This window comes from Nuphar pumila, chromosome 12 (genome assembly GCF_984573655.1).
Source record: "Nuphar pumila chromosome 12, dmNupPumi1.hap1.1, whole genome shotgun sequence".
In the NCBI taxonomy this organism is placed as follows: domain Eukaryota; kingdom Viridiplantae; phylum Streptophyta; class Magnoliopsida; order Nymphaeales; family Nymphaeaceae; genus Nuphar; species Nuphar pumila.
Genome location: NC_143260.1, coordinates 43,121,112 through 43,142,380, shown reverse-complemented (window position 1 = coordinate 43,142,380; position 21,269 = coordinate 43,121,112). Strand labels below are relative to the sequence as shown.

Below are 21,269 nucleotides of genomic sequence, written 5' to 3'. Positions count from 1 at the left end.
ACTTCTGCAGAAGTGTTGAGCTAACTAATGTAGCCCCTTTCCCCTAACTCCAATGACTGGGGAGGCCGGATCGTTGCCCGTAGGGTGGTTGTTAACAACCTGTCCATTGGAGTTTGTACTGCTCTGTCCTCTCCCTTGACAGACACATAGAAGCGAATAGGTACGTTAGGGGTTGCGTAACTAACGACTCATTCTATGCTGTGGTCTTTAAACCACTCGAGCATCTTGCCTGTGAAGGCGAATGTGAGGTCATTTATGTGATTACAATATTTTGCATTTAGCGTTGTTCGAGGTCGCACGACCGTCTCATCCGATCATCGCAGTACTAGACGTGTCGTGCACGACTACAAGTACTCTAGGATGAAGGGGGTATAGCTCCTCAATAGAAGCCTCAACAGGAGTGTTTCACAAAGATGTAAAGTTTATCAACTTTACTTTATCTTTTGAAACAGCAATACATTGTGCCAACATTATGCATGTGATTATCTTAAATCACATCCGCTATCGGGGTATCTACATGTCTGGCATGACTCGATACCGGCCTAGATAGACGGGATACGGGTTTCTCAACAGAACACCCGCTAAGAAGTTCGCTCGAACCCCCAATTCGGGATCACCCGAGATATGCCAAAAAGGCGAGCAGAACCAGCCAGTCACATCCTTCCAAATGCTTCGATTTGGAGTAGTCTTTGATGCTTTTGCGCAGCTCCCTAAAATCTCAAGTCGACTCTGCAGGACTGCACACATGAAGAGCCAGGATCCTTGCGAGGTATCCCTCTCCTTAGACGAGGATGTGTCGCTCGCTCCCGACTGAACTCTTGTCGCAAGAGGGAGAGTGGCAAATGCCCCTTGCATCCTGCACGAGGATGCCTTTAAGGCATACGCAAAGAGCAAAAATCTGCACGTCATCTACAATAGCAAGGCAATACCAACATATATGCAAAAGCAAAAGCCTAGGCGCAAAGCGCGACGGCAAAGTAAGGCGGTAAGCAGAAGTGCAACGCAAACCCTCGCACAACGCGCAACGGCAAGTAAAAACTGTAAGCAGGAGTGCAACGCAGAACCTTTGCACGATGCGCAACGGCAAAGTAAAGGAACTGTAAACAGGAGTGCAACACAAAACCTGTGCGCGATGCGCAACGGCAAAGTAAAGGACAAGGATCGTGAAACCGCGTCCTTGAGTTAAATGCGTACTCGTATAAATATATATGATATATGTATATGCATATATATTTATTTAATTGTCCTTTTTAGTTAATTGAACTCAATTCAATTATCCAAGTCTTTTGTGCAATCTTCCCCTACCTTTGAGAGTTGCAAGCTTGCTGTCGTCCGCGGATGTACGCGATTGGCGGCTCGGGTCGCATGGCGCGAGCAGGGTCCGTCGTACGAGCTGCAAAAGTAACGATCTTAGCAAGGTAATACCAAAATAGAAAATCAGGGGTATTATCGTTGTCTTGATATAAGGGAAGCAGAGGCAGGGGCATCGTGCACATGCGCACCTGCTATAAGCGCAAGAAGCAGGGGCAGGGGCTGCGAGCCCCTGCTGACTTGCTGTCAGCGGACTCCGAGTAGGCAGAGGGTTGCACCCCTGCCCTCATAAAGCGAGGGCAGGCAGGATTGCGCCCCTGCCTGACAAAGTAGAAGAGAGGCAGGGTCAAAGCCCCTGGCTGTCAACAACGAACGGAGGCCCGCCTGATGCCACGGAAAGGCGAGGGGGCTTTCCCCAGCCTACCGAAAAACAGCGAAGGCAGGGGCGATGCCCCTGCCTAACGAGAAAAGAGGCACAGGGAGGGCTCGGCCCCCTCCCCTGCCGCAACAAGGAGCAGGGAGGGGCTCGACCCCCTCCCCCGTCAAAACAACGAGCAGGGAGGGGGCTCAGCCCCTCCCCTGTCATAACACGAAGCAAGGAGGGGGCTCAGCCCCTCCCCTTGCCATGATATGGAGCAAGGAGCAGGGAGGTGGGGCTCGACCCCTCCCCTGCCGTAACAGAAGCAGGGAGGGGTCGTGCCCCTCCCCTGCCGAACAGAGGGAACAGGGAGGAGGGGGGGCGAGCCCCTCCTCTGCCGTAACAGGAGGCAGGGAGGAGGGCTCGGCCCCTCCCCTACCTTGACATGAGAACAAATAGGAGGGGGGGGGGGGGGGGCTCCTCTGCCGGAAGAACCACGAAGAGGCAGGGGCTCCGCCCCTGCCGAAAAATCCACAAAAAGGCAGGGGGGCAGAAGCCCCTGCCAAAAAAGTGGGCCGACACAGGGAGCTTCGCTCCCTGCCGGCGAAACAAGAGGGACAGGGGGAGCGGAGCCCCCTGTCGTCACGGCAAGTGACAGGGGGCGGAGCCCCCTGCCAACGAATGGCGATGACAGGGGGCTCTGCCCCCCTGTCAGTCGACCCGAAGAAAGAGACAAGGGGGGGGAGTCCCCCTGTCGGCCGATCCTGAGAAAGGCAGGGGAGGTAACCCCCCTGCCGATGAGAGGCGACGGCAGGGGGCTATGTCCCCCTGTCGGTCGATCTCTCACGGAGAAGAAGAGGAGGCGAAAGGAAAAGAAAAGGGGAGAGGAGGTGGGTGCGTACCTGGAGAGTCGTCGGAGCGGAAGGCGGTGGCGGTGGGTCGCCGGCGCCTTCGCAGCAGAGAGAAGGAAAGAGGTGGCCGACGGCGAGTCTGGGGGTCGTCGGGTAGAAAGGCATCACCGGCGAGGTCACAGAGGGGAGGCTGTCGTTGGCGAGGGTGGGCTCCGGTGGTGCTGTCGCCGGCGGCGGCCTGATAGGACTCTTCGGCAAATCACCGAAGACGAGGGAGAGTCGGGGGGTATCGGGGAGAAAAAACGAGAGAGGAAGAAGGGAGCGGGGGTTCTCTTTGAAACCCCTGCCTCCCTGTCTTCAAAACACGGGAGGCGGTGCCTCCATTTGGGTCCGGGTCGGGTCCGGGTCTGAGTCCGGATCCGACCCGAATCCTAACTTAAATTTTTTTTCTTTTCAGTTTATTACATGTTCAGTAGTTTTCAACTTACTACCTGATTATGACCATTCCTGCATATTATTGCTAGTTCTTTACCTGATATGTATAATGTTTATGTTAGTCTCAGATATTTAATTGCTTAGTTACTACTTGTTGCATTAATTATTTATGCCTTATTCAGTTCTTTCTGTTTATGTGCTTACCTACTAGTTTTTCGCGAAACTAACACATTTCATGGGTATAGGTGATGAATAGGTACATAACAGGCGATGACCTGACTGCGAGATGGCCTCAGAATCCATTGTTTCTGCTCGTAGTTCTTCTCCTGGGCATTTTGGGTTTTTGTTACGGTTTCCCTAAAGGAATCTGAATTTTGTACAAACATGACACTTTCTTTTAATAGAAGAAATAGTTTCCTAAGTGTAATTGCAGATCGTCCATGGTAAATCTTTGTTCTCTTTCTAACGTGCCCAAAGTTGTCAAACTTGCCATTTTTCTTTTAAAGAAATCGTTTTAGCTGATTTTAGAAATAAACTCTGTAAAGAAAATGAATTTTCCAACTATTTCAAAAGGTTTATAAAGTTCAAAATTTTGGGGCGTTACATAAAGAGTATGAATGGGCATCACACACATGAACTTCTTGCTTTCACAGATGCAGACTGGGCAGGAGATCCCGATGAACGCAGGTCAGTCTCAGTATACTGCGTTTTCATTAGCCTAAATCTAGTCGTAGAGCAGTAGAAAACAAAAGGCTATTGCCAGGTCGAGCACAGAAGCCGAATATAGATCAATGGCAGCTACCACAACTGAAGTAACATGGATTAGACACATGTTGACAGAAGTAGGAGAATCGATATCTTGATGCCTTCTCTTATGTGACAATCAAAATGCCATTAACATGTCCTTTAATCCCATCTACCTATGTCGTGCCAAGCATATTGAAATAGATCAACACCTTATAAGGCAGGAGGTTGAAGAAAAGGAAATTGAACCTGAATTTGTTCGCACTATTGATCAAGTTGCTGACTTGTTACAAAAGGGCTCATCAAGGACAGATTTTGGATATTAAAAGGAAAGTTGTTCATGGTTCAAAACCATGTACAACTTGAGGGAAGGTGAAAAGAAGTCATTATTCATATTTGGGTTTGGATCTGAGATCCAGACCCAACTCTAGTTATTATGTCACATGTTCATTAATGGTTCATTTGCATTTAAGTCTGTTGTGTAAAGGATATTTTGGTATCCTAATATTTGTATTAGCATATACTTAATGAAAGGCCTAATGCGCAGATCCCCATTGAGGGTTTTCAGCAGCACACATTCTCTCTCCCATTCTTTCTCTATTCTTGTGGTTGAACATCGGAACCTTCAATTTCTATCACTGCATACCACCTCGTTCGCAGCTGCTTAGTGAAAGTTGATCAAATGCATCTCCAAATGTGTATTCTATGTGGTCCATGTCACTTCGTGCATAACCGTTCCATATCAATTATCGCTTCCGAAAAGGGCACAGACTTGCCTTAGCCTTGCGTGTAATTGAGCGTATTGCAACTCCATGTGCACGGTACAACAAAACCTCCCCACTAAAGGAACAAGATCTTGCGGCCCCCAGTCCGAACACCAGTTGATGATTGAAGACCATAGCGAAGAGCACCACTCAGACTCATTTGTCGGCGCCTAGGCATTGACTCGCTTATCCTTGAGTCACCATACTCTGTTGGAGTCACCTAAGGTGATTCCAGGGGGAATTAGCCTTAACCCACACGCACCCCCGTGCATCAAAACGCTACGCATGGGAAACTCCTCCAAGTCAAGAGGTCATTAACCAAATCTCCAAAGGCAACATCCACTTGCGTCCAAACGCTATGCGTGGGAAACTCCTCCAAGTCGAGAGGTCATTAACCAAATCTCCAAAGGCAACATCCACTGATCCGCTGGCACTGCTTAACCAAACAACGCTTCACATTTGTGCTGCCACACAACGATGCACTAACGACGATCCTATCGCCTGTCATGCTATCACTGCACATAACCGATCAAGCCAATGCATACCGCATGTTCCTACACTCAATGCATTTTTCACTCAATAGAGCTCCACACTGCACATGCCCCATTTCGAATGCTCGGCCCGGGACAAGATGACATGAATTTGATATAGTCGATTTTAATGTTCTTAGACTTTTTTTTACTTTTTGATGAGTTAATGAAATTAATTTTATTACTTCAAAGTTGATTCAATGCATAGAATGGTTTGTGGTTTGGTATATAAAATCTGTGATGTGCCTCAGATCCTTGGGAGTGTTTTCCTCAATTGATTTTAAAAAAAAATCCACTAGTTTTACGAGGGTCAAGCTTGGTTTGTTTCTTGTGTCAAGCTCTTCTGAGCTTGAGCTCATGAAAAGCACGAGCAAGTTCGTTTACAAAAGCATTTATTTTTTGAAAGTTGAAAATAATAAAATTTGAATCCTAAACCTACTAACCAAAGCTCAAACTTGCTCATTTATAAAATAAATGATTGTTTCAAACTCTTAAGCAACAGGATTTGAACTCTAGACTTGTGGCTTTCAGGCCAGACACTTCAACCATCTTCATTCTATAATATGAAATACATGTAAAATATATTTATTATTAATGAATGAGCCTATAGATGATGGACCGAGACGAAGATTGGTTGTTCATGCTTTAATTTGTCAAACCTATTTCACGAGTTCGAACAAGCTTTTTATGAGCCAAACATAAGTAGAGCCACGAGCGGCTCCCTGCCCTAATTGCAATTAATTTAGCAATATTTGCAGGCTAATCATGTTGAGGACTTCGATTTCTAGTTGAAAAATTAATTACACTAGGAATTTTAATTTTTGTTCCTAGGATAAGTTGCTAAAAACTAATTTGAAGCATTCTCCCACTATTTAAATTTTGTGATTGGGTTGTTCAAAATCCTTGCTAAAGGACAAGTTGGACCTTGCATATGTTCACTATGAATAGGTAAAAGGGAAAGGAAAAGAAAGAGAAAAAACAAAGATGGACATTATGCAAATTGCAAAAAATAGTTGTCTAAAATTTTATACAACATTTCTTAAATAAGCTAATGACAAAGAATTAACATAAACAAAATACATGACTGATAGTCATACCCATCTACTTCAACTCTCTCGTCTCTATGTTCATGCAATGAGCATTCAGGGATCCCACCAATCCTATAAAGAGGGTCACCTGTCAACCAGTTTTCAAGGGACACTCAAAGTTATCATGATGCAGAAGAATTGCCTACTGAACTTAGAATGGACATTGACTCAGTTACAAGTCATTTAAGTTGGCGAATGGACGTTTAGCAACTAGTCAATGCATGCCTGAAGTGAGATCACGGAAATGATGGATACTGATACTTCTGCATCTATTCTTTTCCAACTTCCCTGTTTGTCATGTAAATACTTAAACAAGCATATCTTAGAAAAGATTTTTGTAATCACTGTGAAAATAGTGGGTAGGTTGTGTCTTAGGAGCATAGTCAGTATTTTTGTATTTTTTATGTCTTGTTTTGTATATAGTTCCTTTTTTGTTGTTTCTTTCTTGTTAAGTGGATTTAGGTCTTTGTATTGTTTTCTTGTAATGTAAGCCCAATCAAGAGGGTACACTCTTGTATATCTCTTCTTCAATCAATAAGAAAATTGGGAGTTTTTCCCTCCACTCTAATGTGTGTGCTTGTGTTTCCTTCACATTGCAGCTAATTGAAGATGGTATCAAAGCTAGCAAAGGACAGATTTGAGGCTTGTATTAAGGAAGATGGTGAAAGTTGCTATAGTATCGCTACAGTGTTTTTACAGTACCATGTAAGTTTGCTTTTTGAAATTTGCTGTTGGTGAACAAGACTACAGAAGCAAGTTTCATCTGATTTGGAGTTGTCTAGAGGGAGTTATGATTTTCTCAATATTTCCTAAAATTGTTTTCCAACATGTTCTGCTGACTCGAAAATCAGTGGATTCCAAATTGTAATTGGAGTTTGAGGTTGGGAGTTTGGTTCCATTTGGGTCATTTTTTATACAGAAAGGTGTTGGAACCTATCATTTTTTACATAGTTCCTGCAGGGACCGTCTTTCATGTAGTGTGCTGGCAATTATGGAAGCTCCGTAATAAAGCCTATTATGATGGGAAAATCTCAAGAATTGGATTCGTTGGTGAGCTGGTATGGAAGTATTGTGCAGGCCTAATGCATGCTCTTGACTGGCCAAGGGTTAATAGTAAAGAAACTGAACTGTTTGACATGTCAGGGATCATCTCAGTTAACTATTGGGTGGAAGATCCTTCTCTTATTTCTCTTTGTTTTGCTTCCACCACCTTTAGAGGGTATGATCTTGTATCATTTGCAGCATGCTGTAATGACAAGTTCATTATTATCGGTGGGTTCAAAAGACCGTGTTCTGGAGAGTTATTAGAAGAAGCTTGTGTTTGGGTTCGCACTGAGGATCAGAGGAGCTGTAAGGTGGATGTTATCTCTAACTCCAAGAGGTGGTGCAGATGCATATCGGCAGCGTTAGAAGGATGTCAAAGTCTGCCTTCAGCAAATGTTTTGGTCCAACATTTTGTTATTGATAGGGTTCTCTGTAAAAAGCCAATGTTGGCAATGGGACGGGTTATTTTTATGTTACGCACTTGCAATGAACTATTGTAGAAAGACAAGCTACCTGATTGGCTACCCTTAATGGGTGATCGTATGTAAATATTTATTTTTTATTTATAGAATTTCAGGGTAACCCCCCAGCGTCCGTCCTTCAAAAAAAATCTACTTCCTCCTTAAGTTCTCTTTGGTCAAATCAATTTTGATCTTCCAAGAAAATCACATTTCTTAAAATATATAACTTGTTATGTTTGAAATCATAACATCTATATCCTTTTTGTTTTTCAACATATCCAATAAAGGCACACTCCACGGATTTTGGTGAAAGTTTATCATTTCCATGAAAACAACAAAACATTTGCAACAAAAAACTCTTAACCTTTTAAAATCCAGAGATATTTTGAATAATTTTTCAAAAGGAGTCTATCACTTGTTTTGTCCAAGGGCGGTTCATTATACTTTGTTATTTTCATAGATGATTGTACAAGATTTATATGAATTTATTTTGTAAGAAATACAAATGAACTTTTTAAGATCTTTAGGAAATTTTGTGTTATGGTTGAAAATCAGATTTTAATTAGGATTAAAACACTTTTTACTGACTCTGGTGAATAATATACTAGTGGCATATTTGAGAGTCTTTTGCAGGAAAAGGGAATTAAGCATCAAAAGACATGTTCGTATACCCATAAACAGAATGGATTAATAGAGAGGAAAAACAGTTACATCTTGGAGACTACTAGGGCATTACCTTTTTGGTGTAAGTATACCTAGAAAATATTGGGCAGATGTTTTGTATGCATGGCGATTTACCAAATCAATCTTATGCCATCAAGAACTCTTAAAGGTATATCTCTAATCCAAAAATTGTATGAAACTATTCCAAATTATAATATGATGAAGATCTTTGGGTACACTTGTTTTATACTATTGCCTAGTAGATATAGAGATAAGCTCTCTTCACATACTGTAAAATGTTGTTTTTGGGGTTTCTCTTATGGTCAAAATAGATACAAATGTTATGACCCAGTTGAAAGGAGAACTTGGATTTCAAGGCACGTAGTGTTTCAAGAGGATACACCTTATTTCAGTAAGGTTGAAGCCAAAGAGAAGGATTCAGTTGATTTCTTTTTCTTGATACCTTTACCTATAGAAAGGGAAGTTAGAAGAATGTGAGGGTTCAGGGAGAGACAACTCAAGAGGGAGATGGTAGACTTGGACAATCTTACTCTAGAAGGCAAGAAAGTGTGGTGAAGATACCATTTTTAGATCAGGTAGAAATGGAGGAGGTAGGAAACTTAGAGGCCAAATCTGATCCCCTTCCAGCAGATCTAGTCCATACAAATTTAGAGTCTCCTTCCACATCTCCTCCCTAGGTACGTCGCAGTTCTAGAGTCTTTATTTCTCTTACTCGTTTTGTGTCCTATGATTCTTTTTCTCCTCAGCATCATGCATACTTGGCCCTAACCTACTCTTATATTGAGCCGAATTTTTATGCAAAAGCAGTATAAAAAGAGGAGTGGTAGCAGACAACAGTTGAGGAGTTGTAAGCTCTTGAAAGAATGCATGCTTAGGATCTTGTAGAATCTCCACATGGCAAAAATATGATTGGACGTAAGTAGGTCAACAAGATCAAGATTAAGGCATATGGGTCCATTGAGAGATATAAGGCCAGACTTGTTGCCATGCGGTATAGTCAGCATTTTTGGAATTGATTTTGTTGAGACATTTGCCTCAGTTGCTCACATGATGACCAGTAGGACTTTGTTTGTTGAAGCAATAAGACAATAGAATCTTTAGCAATTTGATGTGAAAAATGCATTCTTGAATGGTGATTTAGATGAGGTCGTACATATGGAGCTGCCACAAAGATACTCAGATTCACATGGTAGAGTGTGCAGATTAAGGAGAGCCTTGTATGGGCTCAAACATACACCAAGAAAAAGTCAAGTACCACTATGAAATCTCTTGGGTTTCAACAGAATCTCCATGACCCTGTTTTTTTTGTCATCTCCAGTACCAAATGCATATTGCTATTATATGTTGATGTTATGGTTATCACCGGAGATGATGTACAGAAAATAGAAGACACCAAGAAAGGACAAGTTGGCATCTTTGAAATGAAGGACTTGAAAATTTTGAAGTGTTTCCTTGGTCTAGAAGATGCATACTCAAGGAGAGGCATCTATTTGCATGCAAATGATCTGGTGGTGAAAGATAGATTGGGAGTTTACTCAAAAAGAGTTGCTACTCCTATGGAGGCAAATGTCAAGCTAAGAGTCATAGATGGGGAAAAGCTTTAGGATCCAATGATATATAGGCAACTAGTGGGTAGCTTGATATATCTAACCATCACTAGGCTTGATATTACTTATGTAGTTCATGTTGCCAGCCAGTTTTTGAGCTCTCCTACTTCAGTTCATCTTGTTGTTGTACTCTGGAGCATTAGGTATGTGAGAGACACCATGCACTTTGGAATGTTCTTTTTTTCGTCTTCTTTGTCAGACATTAGAGCTTTTTGTGATTCAGATTTTGGAGGTTTGACTACGTATCATCTCTCAACTACCAGGTTTTGTGTATTTCTTGGAAACTCTTTGATCTCCTTGAAGAACAAAAGCGACAATGAGTTGCTTTGTCCACAACAAAGGCAGAATATAGAGGCATGGCACAAGTTATTGTTGAGATTATATAGATACGATGGTTTTTTGAAGAGCTCAGAGTTGCAGTTTCGGGATCCTTGTATTGTAACAATATGAGTGCTATTCACATTGTGAATCAGAGTTTAATGAAACGACAAAGCATATTGAGATTGATTGTTACTTTACCAAGAGAGCTCATGAAGATTGGATCACAACTTTGGAGCATGTAAGCTCAAAGGAACAAATTATAGATGTTTTTACTAAAAGTTTGGCTCCATTACACTTTCAGTCATTTCTTTCCAAATTAAGGATGATTCCATTAGCATCATCTCAAGTTTGAAGGGGAGTGTTGAATAGCGTAATATGTGTATTATATCATATGTATTTCTATTTTTTTGGTGCTACCTTCTCAAGTATATATTGGATTATTTATAAAGGCCACTTTTGTACTTTTTCAGAAGGCTAGAGTCTTTTTTTTTTCTTTTAGCGTACCCAAGGGGGATAACTCCTATAAGCTGTATTGTTTCTTTCTTTTCAAGCTAATGAAGTTTCTTTGAGTTGTTCCCCAACATTTTCCTCTCATCTTCTTGGGGTATGCTTCTTCTTGATTTCAATAGGAATCTCATTGGTACTTCCAAAATATGTCAAATCTGGCCAAGAAATTGATCTCGGTCTACTCTAAACTCGAAAACAACCTGTTCAGATGCACCAACTCACCAAAGGTTGAAAATCAGATTAAATTCTGAAGATTTCTGAAATTAGACCAGAAAATTCCATCAAACCTAGAAAATACTAAAAACATATAGAAAATCCAAAACACCATTAAATCCAATAATGTTTGAATAAAAATCTTATAAAATCAAGCCCTAGTAAATCCGCAAATCACATTAAGCCAATGAAGGAATAAAACCTCAGTCTCTTCTCCACAATGATCAAATGCTTCTCCAATGGAAATATGGCTCTGATACTCGATACAAGCTTAGGAACCCATAGAAGAAGAAGCGAGACGAGAGGAGTTCTTTTCTTGAAAGATAGAATACATAAGGGACAACTCTTCTTTCTATAACATTCTCTTGACTAAAATGTCCTTTGCAACATAAATAAATATAACAGTGAATAGAGTATAGAAATCTGGACAGATTTGACCCTTATAGCTTTCACTCTACTGCACGCACCAATTGCCGCAGCCATGGTACACCTACATGCACAACACTACACTACATGCAACCTTTAACAAAGATATTAAGCCAAGCAAGTAAGTTCAAACAATTTAAAAGAGACATTATGAGCAGCAATCTATTATTTATTTCTTTACTTTTAGGCCTCTGTCATTTTGTTAATTTTTTAATTTATAATAAAGTTTCCAAACTTTAGTTTTCTTTTTAATGATCTTGAGCTGTTCTTGACAAAATTCAGTTTTAAAAAAAATACCTTAAGAAAAGACCTTGCAAGATCAATATTGTTACCCATTGTTTCATTTATGTCAGTGTGAAAGCTCTCATAGAAGCATACATGAAGAAAAAATGTCACGCCCCAAAACTGACTTGACATCTCTCATGCAGTGCATACAACAAGCCAGTTCCAGCACTCTCCTAATGTCATGCACATGACTAATGTTATGAGGATTATTCGATATTTGCAAAATTCTGTTTTAAAGGACTTTTATTATCTTCCTCTCCACTTGAATTAATTGCATATTTTGAGTTTGACTCGAGAGGAGATCCCAACGATAAATGCTCAACTACTAGTTTTTGTGTTTTAATAGGTAATTCCTTGGTATCCTGGAAGTGTAAAAAGCAGCAAAAGCTGGGTATCGTGCCATGGTTACCATGAGATCAAAAATTGTGCGGTTTAGAAGACTGCTAACCCTCTAAGTTGTGCTATGGTAACAAAAGTTCCATCTACATAGCCGGCAATTACACATTTCATGAACGCATCAAGCATATCGAGATGGATTGCCACTATGTTCACGAAGAATATCTAAAGACCATCTCACAGATCTATATAGCATCGAAATTTCAGTTGGTGAACTTCTTTACGAAAGCGCATCCTTTTCCCCATTTTCACTTCTTACTTGACAAACTTTTGGTGATATCACCGTAAGTTTGAGGGGTGTTAGGTTGTATATATATATAAGTGTATATGTATAGTTATATACCTATATAGAGTGTATATATATAAGTGTATATGTATAGTTATATATATATATGTTTCTATATTAATGTAATAGGTTATACCCATTAGGATTATTTTGATCATTTCCATTTATGTAATAGGATGTGCCCATTAGGGGCACTTCTGTCCTTTTGTATTTTTTTCCTTTTTAATTTTGCCTTTTTGTTTAACATTAGGGGCTTAATGGTCATTGACCAATATAGCCATTGGGATGCTCCCAACGGCTATATTTGTAGCCATTGGGAGCATCCCAACGGCTCTATGGAGCCTCTAATGTCTATATAAAATGGTTCATTCCCCTTGTTGTGTATGCTTGTCTCAAGCACTCCATCATCTATAAGATTTATATTTTTTACATTGTGTTCTAGCCCCTAAGTGGCTCTTGTGCTTGTGTTCTTGTATTGACCCATAAGCGGTCCTTGGTTGTGCATCTTCTTATTTGACTGTAAGCCCATAAGAGGCATCTATTTGTGCTTTTTCTATTTGATTACACTTAGCCGCTCCTCTCTCTCTCTCTCTCTCCTCTTTTCACCCCTAGGAGTATTTATAGAGGGGCTAGGTCGGTTGGGAGGTTGTGTTGAAATTACAAATTTTCCCCTGTCCTTCTTTCTTATTTACATGTAAGCCCTAGCCCAAGGAATAAAAAGTCAATTTTAAGGTTCCAGTACAAATTTCAAAATTTTGTGGTTGGGTAAAAAAATTGTGCCCTCTTAAAATCTTAACTATTTCTTTGGTCTTATATTTTTAAAATGTCTTCACATAGTATTACTTTGTGCCAAAACTATGAGAAAAACTTTTATAATTTAATTATTAAAAGTATTTTCCTGTTATGGGTACTTTTCACAGCACTTGGACAGATAAAGGCCAATGTTTGACTTTTATATAAAGCGCTATATTTGGAGTAAAATTAAAGCTTATAACTGAGGAAAATAGGGTGATATGTTACAAAAGATTTTAAAAAAAACATAATCTTTATAAACTAACAAAAAAGAAGTGCAGTTCTAGAAATTCTCAAGTCAAGATGCCTAAGAGGTAATGCTACAACCTCCAATTCTCGGTATATTACGAAAAATGGGACGATAAATTATAGCTACCAAATTTAGCAACTACAATTTACTGAATATTTGATATCCATAAATACTTAAAGTAACATCATTGTAACACTCACCTAAAAGTGGATGCCCAATGACAGAAAGATGAATCCGGATTTGATGGGGTCGCCCTGAGCTAATTTCCACCTATTGAATAATCGTAGCTGTTATAATATCTTAAAAAATAAAAAACCAACAAGGAATGAGAGGAACATGCATGTTAGTCATAGTAAATTTAGCAATCTTCCAAAGCACTGAACCCCATAGGCTTACATGTCCTAATGTGACATCAGAAAGTTAAGTTGTACATCACACGCCTAAGCTTGACTAAATACACTAATTTAGAAAAACATAAAAATTTGCCAAATCATGCTTATAAAGTTCTTTTAACATTATAAGTAAAAAATATATATTTTAAGTGTTCCACCTAACTGCACACTTAGGCAACTAAACAAGTACACTAGGACTTAGTTATAAGCATAATACAACTCCAAATTCCCTGATCAACAAGTTGAAGTATCCAGCTACATAAGAAACAAGTCAGGTAGCTAGAGAGTTGTCTCCAAGAATCGGACTATCTGCATGTTAAAATATAGCTATACAACATAGTCATCAACATAATAAGCTTAGTGTTGTCTTAAAAGTGCACACGAAATGCATGTTCTAATTGCAACTGATTTTATAGGCCTAGATGTGATATTCCTTTGTCATTAATCTTCAGGTTCACCAAGTGAGGAGCTTTATGATGTTTGGATCAAAGCAAATGTTATTCAAAATGATAGATTACAATGCAAAAGTCAACACTCTCTATTTGGTCATCTTACAAAAATAACAAAGAAAAGACTATAGTGCCCTTGAAAAAAATTATTTACAATATGGTATAAGTGAAAAAAAATACCAACTATGTCTCCTAAGCATCGTCAACCTATTGTTTGACCAATACTGTCACAATCACCCTCAAACTCGAAATGGAGTAATAGGTACCATCATGAGTCTGGAGACAAGAGTGTGAAATTGAGCAATTGACTGTGCCTTAGTGAACACGTTAGCAATCTTGTATAGTAATTTATGGACATAATTATGGGCCTTCATTTTACATTAATCACAGTAATTTATGAAAAAGTCAACAGAGGTCCTTATCTACCGAAGGGATATAAAGAGTGCTCATAAAAGAAAACAACTTTTTAATAATTAAATCATGAAATTTTTTCTTCCGAATATTTGCAACAAAGTAATAATATCTCAAGATAGAAATTTTTTTAAATGTCAAACCAAAGAAAAACCTAAGATTTAAAGCCGTGAATTCTTCGACTCATTTGTAAAATTCTGAATTTTTTTACTGAAACCCTGGAGTTGAATTTTTATTCATTAGGAATTTGAATTTTAAACTATTTTTAATAGAATTTGAAGTAGCCATTTGGCATAATTGGTATTGTTCCAACTTAATGTGAAAATTATTTTTCTTCATGGTGCCTCAAAAAAGTATACATGGGATAATCACAAGGTTTCAATGAAGCTAATTCAAAGAGGTATGTTTGTAAACTTAATTTATTTATGGGATTAAGCAGGCTTCTAGAACATGGTTTCAAAGCTTTTAGAATGCTTTAAGATAAAGAGATTTCATATAGGTTGCAATTGACCATTTGTTGTTTGGGTCATTTATGATAGGAAAAATAAGTCATTTAAGAAGAAAATACCTTCTCTTTTTAATGAGTTCTATTTATAAAAGGATATGAGGGTGTTGTGAAAGTGCTTTTGTATTTGGATGATATTATTATCACAGGAAGTTCAGTGGATCTTATTAATGATTTAAAAAGGTTCTTGCAGGATCTATGAAAGATCTCTGTAAGTTAAGGTATCTTCTTGCCACCGAAGTACATAGAAAAGAAAATGAGTTAAAACTAACTCAACAAAAGTATGCTTTAGATATTTTGAAAAGGTATAACATGGCTGGATGTAAACCAATTGAAAACCCTTGCAACATGAATAGAAGATTATCATGAAGAGAATTAAAAGACCCAAAGAAATACAGAAGCATGGTAAGGGAATTACAATATTTAACAATCACAAAGCCAGATATATCATATGTTGTGAACCAAGCTTGTATATTTATGCATGATCCTACTATTGTGCACATGGAAGCTCTAAAAAGAATTATGGTGTATGTTAAAGGTACTATTGCTCATGGATTGATATTTCTTAAGAATGATCCTAGAGGTTATCCAATTCAGTCTGTTATTGAGTACTCTGATGCTGGTTGGGCTGGAGGCCCATACCTGATAAAATCAGTTACAGGTGTTGACAAGTAACATCATATAGACTCAGGGGCAATTTGGTAATTTTGGCATCAATCAAGGGGTATACTCACCATTCTTAGCAAAGGCATCACATTAATGGTAGTATTGTTACTCTGTGATATGTTGTTTATGTTGTGTTGCTTTAAGAGGTGGTGTGTCTAATTTTCATTTCATCTAACCCCTTTATGAAACTATCCTATTAGGACATGCTATATAATATAAGACGTCATAGAGCAGCCACCATCCATTGAAGAAAATAGTTGGGCAAAAAATCGGTTACATTTATTCCTGGAAGTATCTCAGATTTACCATCATTTTCACATTACACATTCTGGAGGACCAGAACCCTCAATATGGTCTATTAACTTCATATGTCGTTTGTTGCATGAGTTCTGCCTACGATGCAGGGTATCCTGAATGAGTAGTCTGAAATGAAGTAAGCAGAATTACAAATAACAAAGTGTAGAACACTTACAAGTCCAATAATAGAAAATTGCAAAGAGAATAGACAAGCACTCAAGTGCACACACAAATCCACCAAAAGACAAAGCCAAAAGGCTAACAAAAATTAAGTATTATTGAAAAGTGAGAGAAAAGGAATAAATACATGTAAGGGTGGACACCCCTATTTATATACAAAAGGGAGATTAAGGGACCCTTGGGAGCTCCCCACTCATAGAATCATTGGGGAGCTCCCAACGGTCATATTTATGACTCTTGGGGCCCCAACGACTCCATGAAGTGGGGCTCCAAAGCTCAAAAGAAAAGAAAAGAAAAATAAAATAAAAGAAAAAAGAATAAATAAGAAAATAAAATAAAAATAATTGTTTCTAATAAACAATTATTAATATATGCAAAAAGACTAAAATGCCCCTATCGGGCAATACATTAGAATAATATATATATAACATTCCTCAAACTTTACAGAGAAAAAACTGAAAGTTTGCTAAGGAGAAAGAGAAAACGAAGAGCTGGAAGAGCTTTGGTGAAGAAGTCGGCCAACTGATACTCTGAGGTGACATATGGTAATATAATAGTTCCTCTCAGATATTCATCATGAACATAATGGAAATTCATCTCAATATGCATGGTGCACTCATGGAAAGTGTGATTGCTTGCAATATAAATTGCTTTTTTATTGTAACAACACATCTTCGATGGTGTTGAGACCATCATACCCATATCACTGAGAAGACTTTTAAGCCACACAATCTCTATTATCGTTGTAGTCATTGCACGATATTCGGCTTCAATTGAGGATAGAGATACCTTTTGTTATTTTTTACATCTCCAAGAAACCAATGAATCTCTTAAAAAATACAAAAACCAGTAGTTGAGATTCTATCATTTGGATTACCTCCCCAGTCAGCATAAGTATAAGCAGTTAAATCAAAAGATAAGGAAGAAGATAAGAAAACCCCTTTTGAAATAGTGTTTTAAATGTATCGCACAATCCTTATTACTACTGCCATGTGCATTGTGGTAAGGGCATGCTGAAATTGGTTGGCCGCATGAACAACATGAGCAATATCAGGTCGGGTGATGAAGAGGTAAGTGAGAGATCCAATTAATTGACGATATGGAGTAGGATCTTCATGCAGTACATCATCTTCGAGTCTTAATTTAGTATTTATGACTTCAAGGGTCTCCACCTTCTTTTCATCTGAAACTCCTGACTTAGCACATATGTTAGCAGCTAATTTCATTTGAGAGAGAATATATCCTCTAGGGGAGTAGGCAACTTAAATTCCTAAAAAATATCTCAAGAAACCCAAGAGAGATAAATCCTAAATTAATCAAAACATTACTAAATTTGTCTTACTAAGACTTAGGATCTTGTTTAAGACCATACAAGGCTTTTTTAAGTTTTAAAACTTTTTCATTTAAATTCACCCATGGAGGAGGTTCCATGTAGACTTTCTCACCAAATTCTTCATTCAAAAAAGCATTTTTAACATCTAATTGAAAAATAGGTTATTTTTTAATAGACGCAATAGCAATGAGAGCTCAAACATTTGTCATTCGTGCTACTGAGCCAAAGGTTTCCTCATAATTTATTTCATACTCCTGAGCATACCCTTTGGCAACTAACCTTGCTTTATATTTTTCTAATAATCTATCACTTTTGGTTTTAACTTTAAACACTCATCTACATCCTGTAGGTTTCTTTCTCAAGGGAGGATCAACTATCTCCCATGTGTTGACTTTCTTAAGAGCATTAAGTTTAAATTTCATTGCTTCACTCAAATTAGGGTCTTGTTTGGCATCATTATAATGAGATGGTTCATAATAAGAGTGAAGAGTTATTAAACATGTTATAAAGTTTGGAGAGAATGAGTCATATGATACAAATCTACTTAGAGCACTAGAGATACGATTTGATTTTCTAAGTTGTGATTCTTCTAAAGATATGTTTTGAGAGAACTTGTCAAGGGCACACGGATGATTACCTTCACCCCATCTAGTATATACATGTGCATCATTTGATACATGTCCATTCAAATTCTCATGTTGATCACTATCCTTATTATCAAGTGGATGCTCACTACTAAAGCCATTGTCAAAAGATTCAAATACTTCAATAGAGTTCGACTCATCATTTATTGGTAATAAATCAAATAGAAATGAATAATCAATTTTTTCACTAGATTCTTTGCTATCAAATCCATTTTCATTTTTAAGAAAAATAACATCATTTGAAACATAAAGTTTGTTATTTATTGGATTAAAACATTAGTATCTTTTTTTATTTTCTCTATATCCTAATAAAACACACTCAATGGCTTTTGGGAATAGTTTATCATTTTTATGAGTAAGAACATAACACCTACTGTAATATCGTGTATTTTGGTACCTATTCATTTTATGAGATTTTCACAAATTTGGCTGTCTGGAAGAAAAATTGTTTGAGGCTCGATTTTTAGACTAATGTCTTTAAGTCTGGGCTTGACCCAGGTCTCATCGACAAGGTCGAGGCGAGCCAATCGAAACGAGATAAAAAGTTTTATTTTCTACCTTTAAATTCAAGCAAAATTCAGGTTATTTTCTAGCAAAATTGAAAAATTTATATGCGTGTAATATATCGTTGGATGCGTCTCGAGATTCTGAGCACAATAATATTTTAGTTTCCTGAATTCAAGTCTCGGTTGACCCGAAAATCGTATTTTTCTGAAAATTGAGCAGTTTGTCGAAATGGATCCGGAGTTGGATCGGATTGGATCCAAGCCCTACGATCCGAACTAGTATGGATTTGGGTCTTATTTAAGTCCTACTTAAATCTGGATTTGATCCTGATCTTGATCCATTTTCATTTTGGGTATGGGTTTGGATCTTGGACCCGGATTCAGATCCAAATCCAAGCCCAACGTTTTTCCAGCTTTAAATTCAATATAAAACTTTAATTTGGAGTTTAATAAGGTTGAGAAGCCTTTTGGGTTAATTTGGTTATTTTTGAAAGTTTTTAGATATTTTTAATTAATTAATAATTAATAATTAAATAATATCAATTCCGAAATTTTTTTTTGGGCTGAGTGGGACTCTCTAAAAGTGTCCCTATTCTTACCTAAGAGAGAGTTTTAAAAGGATTAGAAGTTTTAAAAAGAAGTCAACTTTCAAGAGTTTTAAAAAATATTTTTTTTTGGAAACTCCAAAGTTTTGGAAACTCTCTCCAGCCGGAGAAGGGGGGAACGTCACCCCCTCTCCCATTCATTATAAAAAAAAGAGAGAGAAAAAAAAAGGAAAGAAGGAAAAGAGAAAGAAAGAGGGAAAGAGAGAGAAAGGGAAGGAGTGGAAGAAGGAAGAAGAAGAGTCTTCTTTTCCAGCCCAATCCCTTTTTCACCATTGTTTTTCTCTATTCTTTGATTTTTTTTTCAAAGGTACGGGTTCTCTCTTTGAATTAAGTGAGAAATCGAATGCCGATTCGATTCTCATGCAATAATTAGTGTAAATCCATGACAAAGGGATGAATCTATATGTTCATCCTAGAATACATGGATAAGAATCCATGAATCCCTTTTTACATGGGTGTTTTTTATTCTTTTTTCACACTTTTTAAAATATATATATATATATATATATAAATTTCTGTATGTGAATTTTCTTTTGGTAAAAAGCAGAATTTACATCATAATAGGTACAGCTTGTTACAAGCATGCCTTAACATTCACGTGAATTAGTTTTTGGTTGTATATATGCCTTTATTTTGATGTGAATCAGACGTGATGGGGTTCACGTGGATATGATTGGTTGTATGTATGCCTTGACATTTACCTGAATCAGATTTTATCATTTGTATAATGATACTCACATGATTCTGGAAACCCACAAGTTGGTAAAGGCTGTTTGATAAATCGTGAATGTATGGTTTCAGTTTGCATAAACGTGAGTGATGATATTCTATGTTCAACAGAAATCTTGAATCATGATCATGTTAAGAATTTGTAAGTCACCTACGTATTGTGTTTAAATCATAAATATCCAAATCTGTAATTTATTCATGAATCTCATTATTTATATCCGACATATCTCGGGTAACCCCAAATTGGGACTTGAGCGAACTTCTTAGTGAGGGTTTTGTTGAGAAACGCGTATCCCGTTTATCGAGGCCAGTATCAAGTCATGCGAGACATGTAGATACCACGATAGCGGATGAGATTCTAGAAAATCACATGCCAAATGTTGGCACAAGTTGGCTGTTTCAAAAGATAAATAATGTCAAAAGTAAAGTTTGAGAAACATTACATCTTTGCAAAACACTTCTGTTGAGGTTTCTATTGAGAAACTATATCCCTTTCATCCAAGAGTACTTGTAGTCGTGCACTGCACGCTAGTACTGTGATGATCCGATGAGACGGTCGTGCGACCTTGAACAGTGCTAAATACACAATGTTATAAACACATAAAAATGTGATCGTTTTCATAGGCAAGATGCTCGAGTGGTTGAAAGACCACAGCATATAGAATGGGTTGTTAATTAAGCAACGCCTAACGCACCCATTCGCCCTTTGGTTTCTGTCAAGGGAGAGAATGGATCGGTAAAAAACTCCAATGGACAGGTTGTTAACAACCACCCCACGGACAATGATCCGGCCTCCCCAGTCATTGGAGTTAGGGGAAGGGACTACCAGACATTATCCTAGGTGGTAGATCCCATGGAATTCTGTAGAAGTTGGATGCATATGTTGCCAAGTAACTGCCTTTGAGGAATCCTCTCTCAGCTAAAAGTCGTCCCCTTAGGACCGGACTCAACTTGTAACGCCCCAAAATTTCGAACTTGTAAACCTTTTTAAAATAGTTTAAAAGGCTCAAAAATCCTTTTTATTTTAGAGTTTATTTATAAAATCAGCGGAAGCATTTCTTTTAAAAGAAAAGAGGGCAAGTCGACAATCTTGTGAACGTTAGCTAAAAGAGCAAAAAGACAAAGGTATAACTTGCAAATATCTAGAAGAAAACATTCGTATTATAAATAGTTTTTAAGTTGTACAAAATTTGGATTTT

General features: G+C 38.1%; 1 protein-coding gene across 3 annotated transcripts in view; it reads right to left on the bottom strand.

The window, feature by feature from the left end:
- Positions 1-21,269, bottom strand: part of LOC149820846 (Pseudouridine synthase family protein) — a 134,030-nt gene that overhangs the window by 65,235 nt on the left and 47,526 nt on the right. For 2 of the 3 annotated variants that reach the window (XM_089982931.1, XM_089982932.1), the window contains exons 11-12: positions 13,554-13,623; positions 6,091-6,169 (exon numbers count right to left, since the gene is read on the bottom strand). In XM_089982931.1, the coding sequence (XP_089839057.1) occupies positions 6,091-6,169; positions 13,554-13,623 (149 nt within the window). The remainder of the gene's footprint in view (positions 1-6,090; positions 6,170-13,553; positions 13,624-21,269) is intronic. The other variant, XM_089982933.1, reaches the window with a different exon arrangement.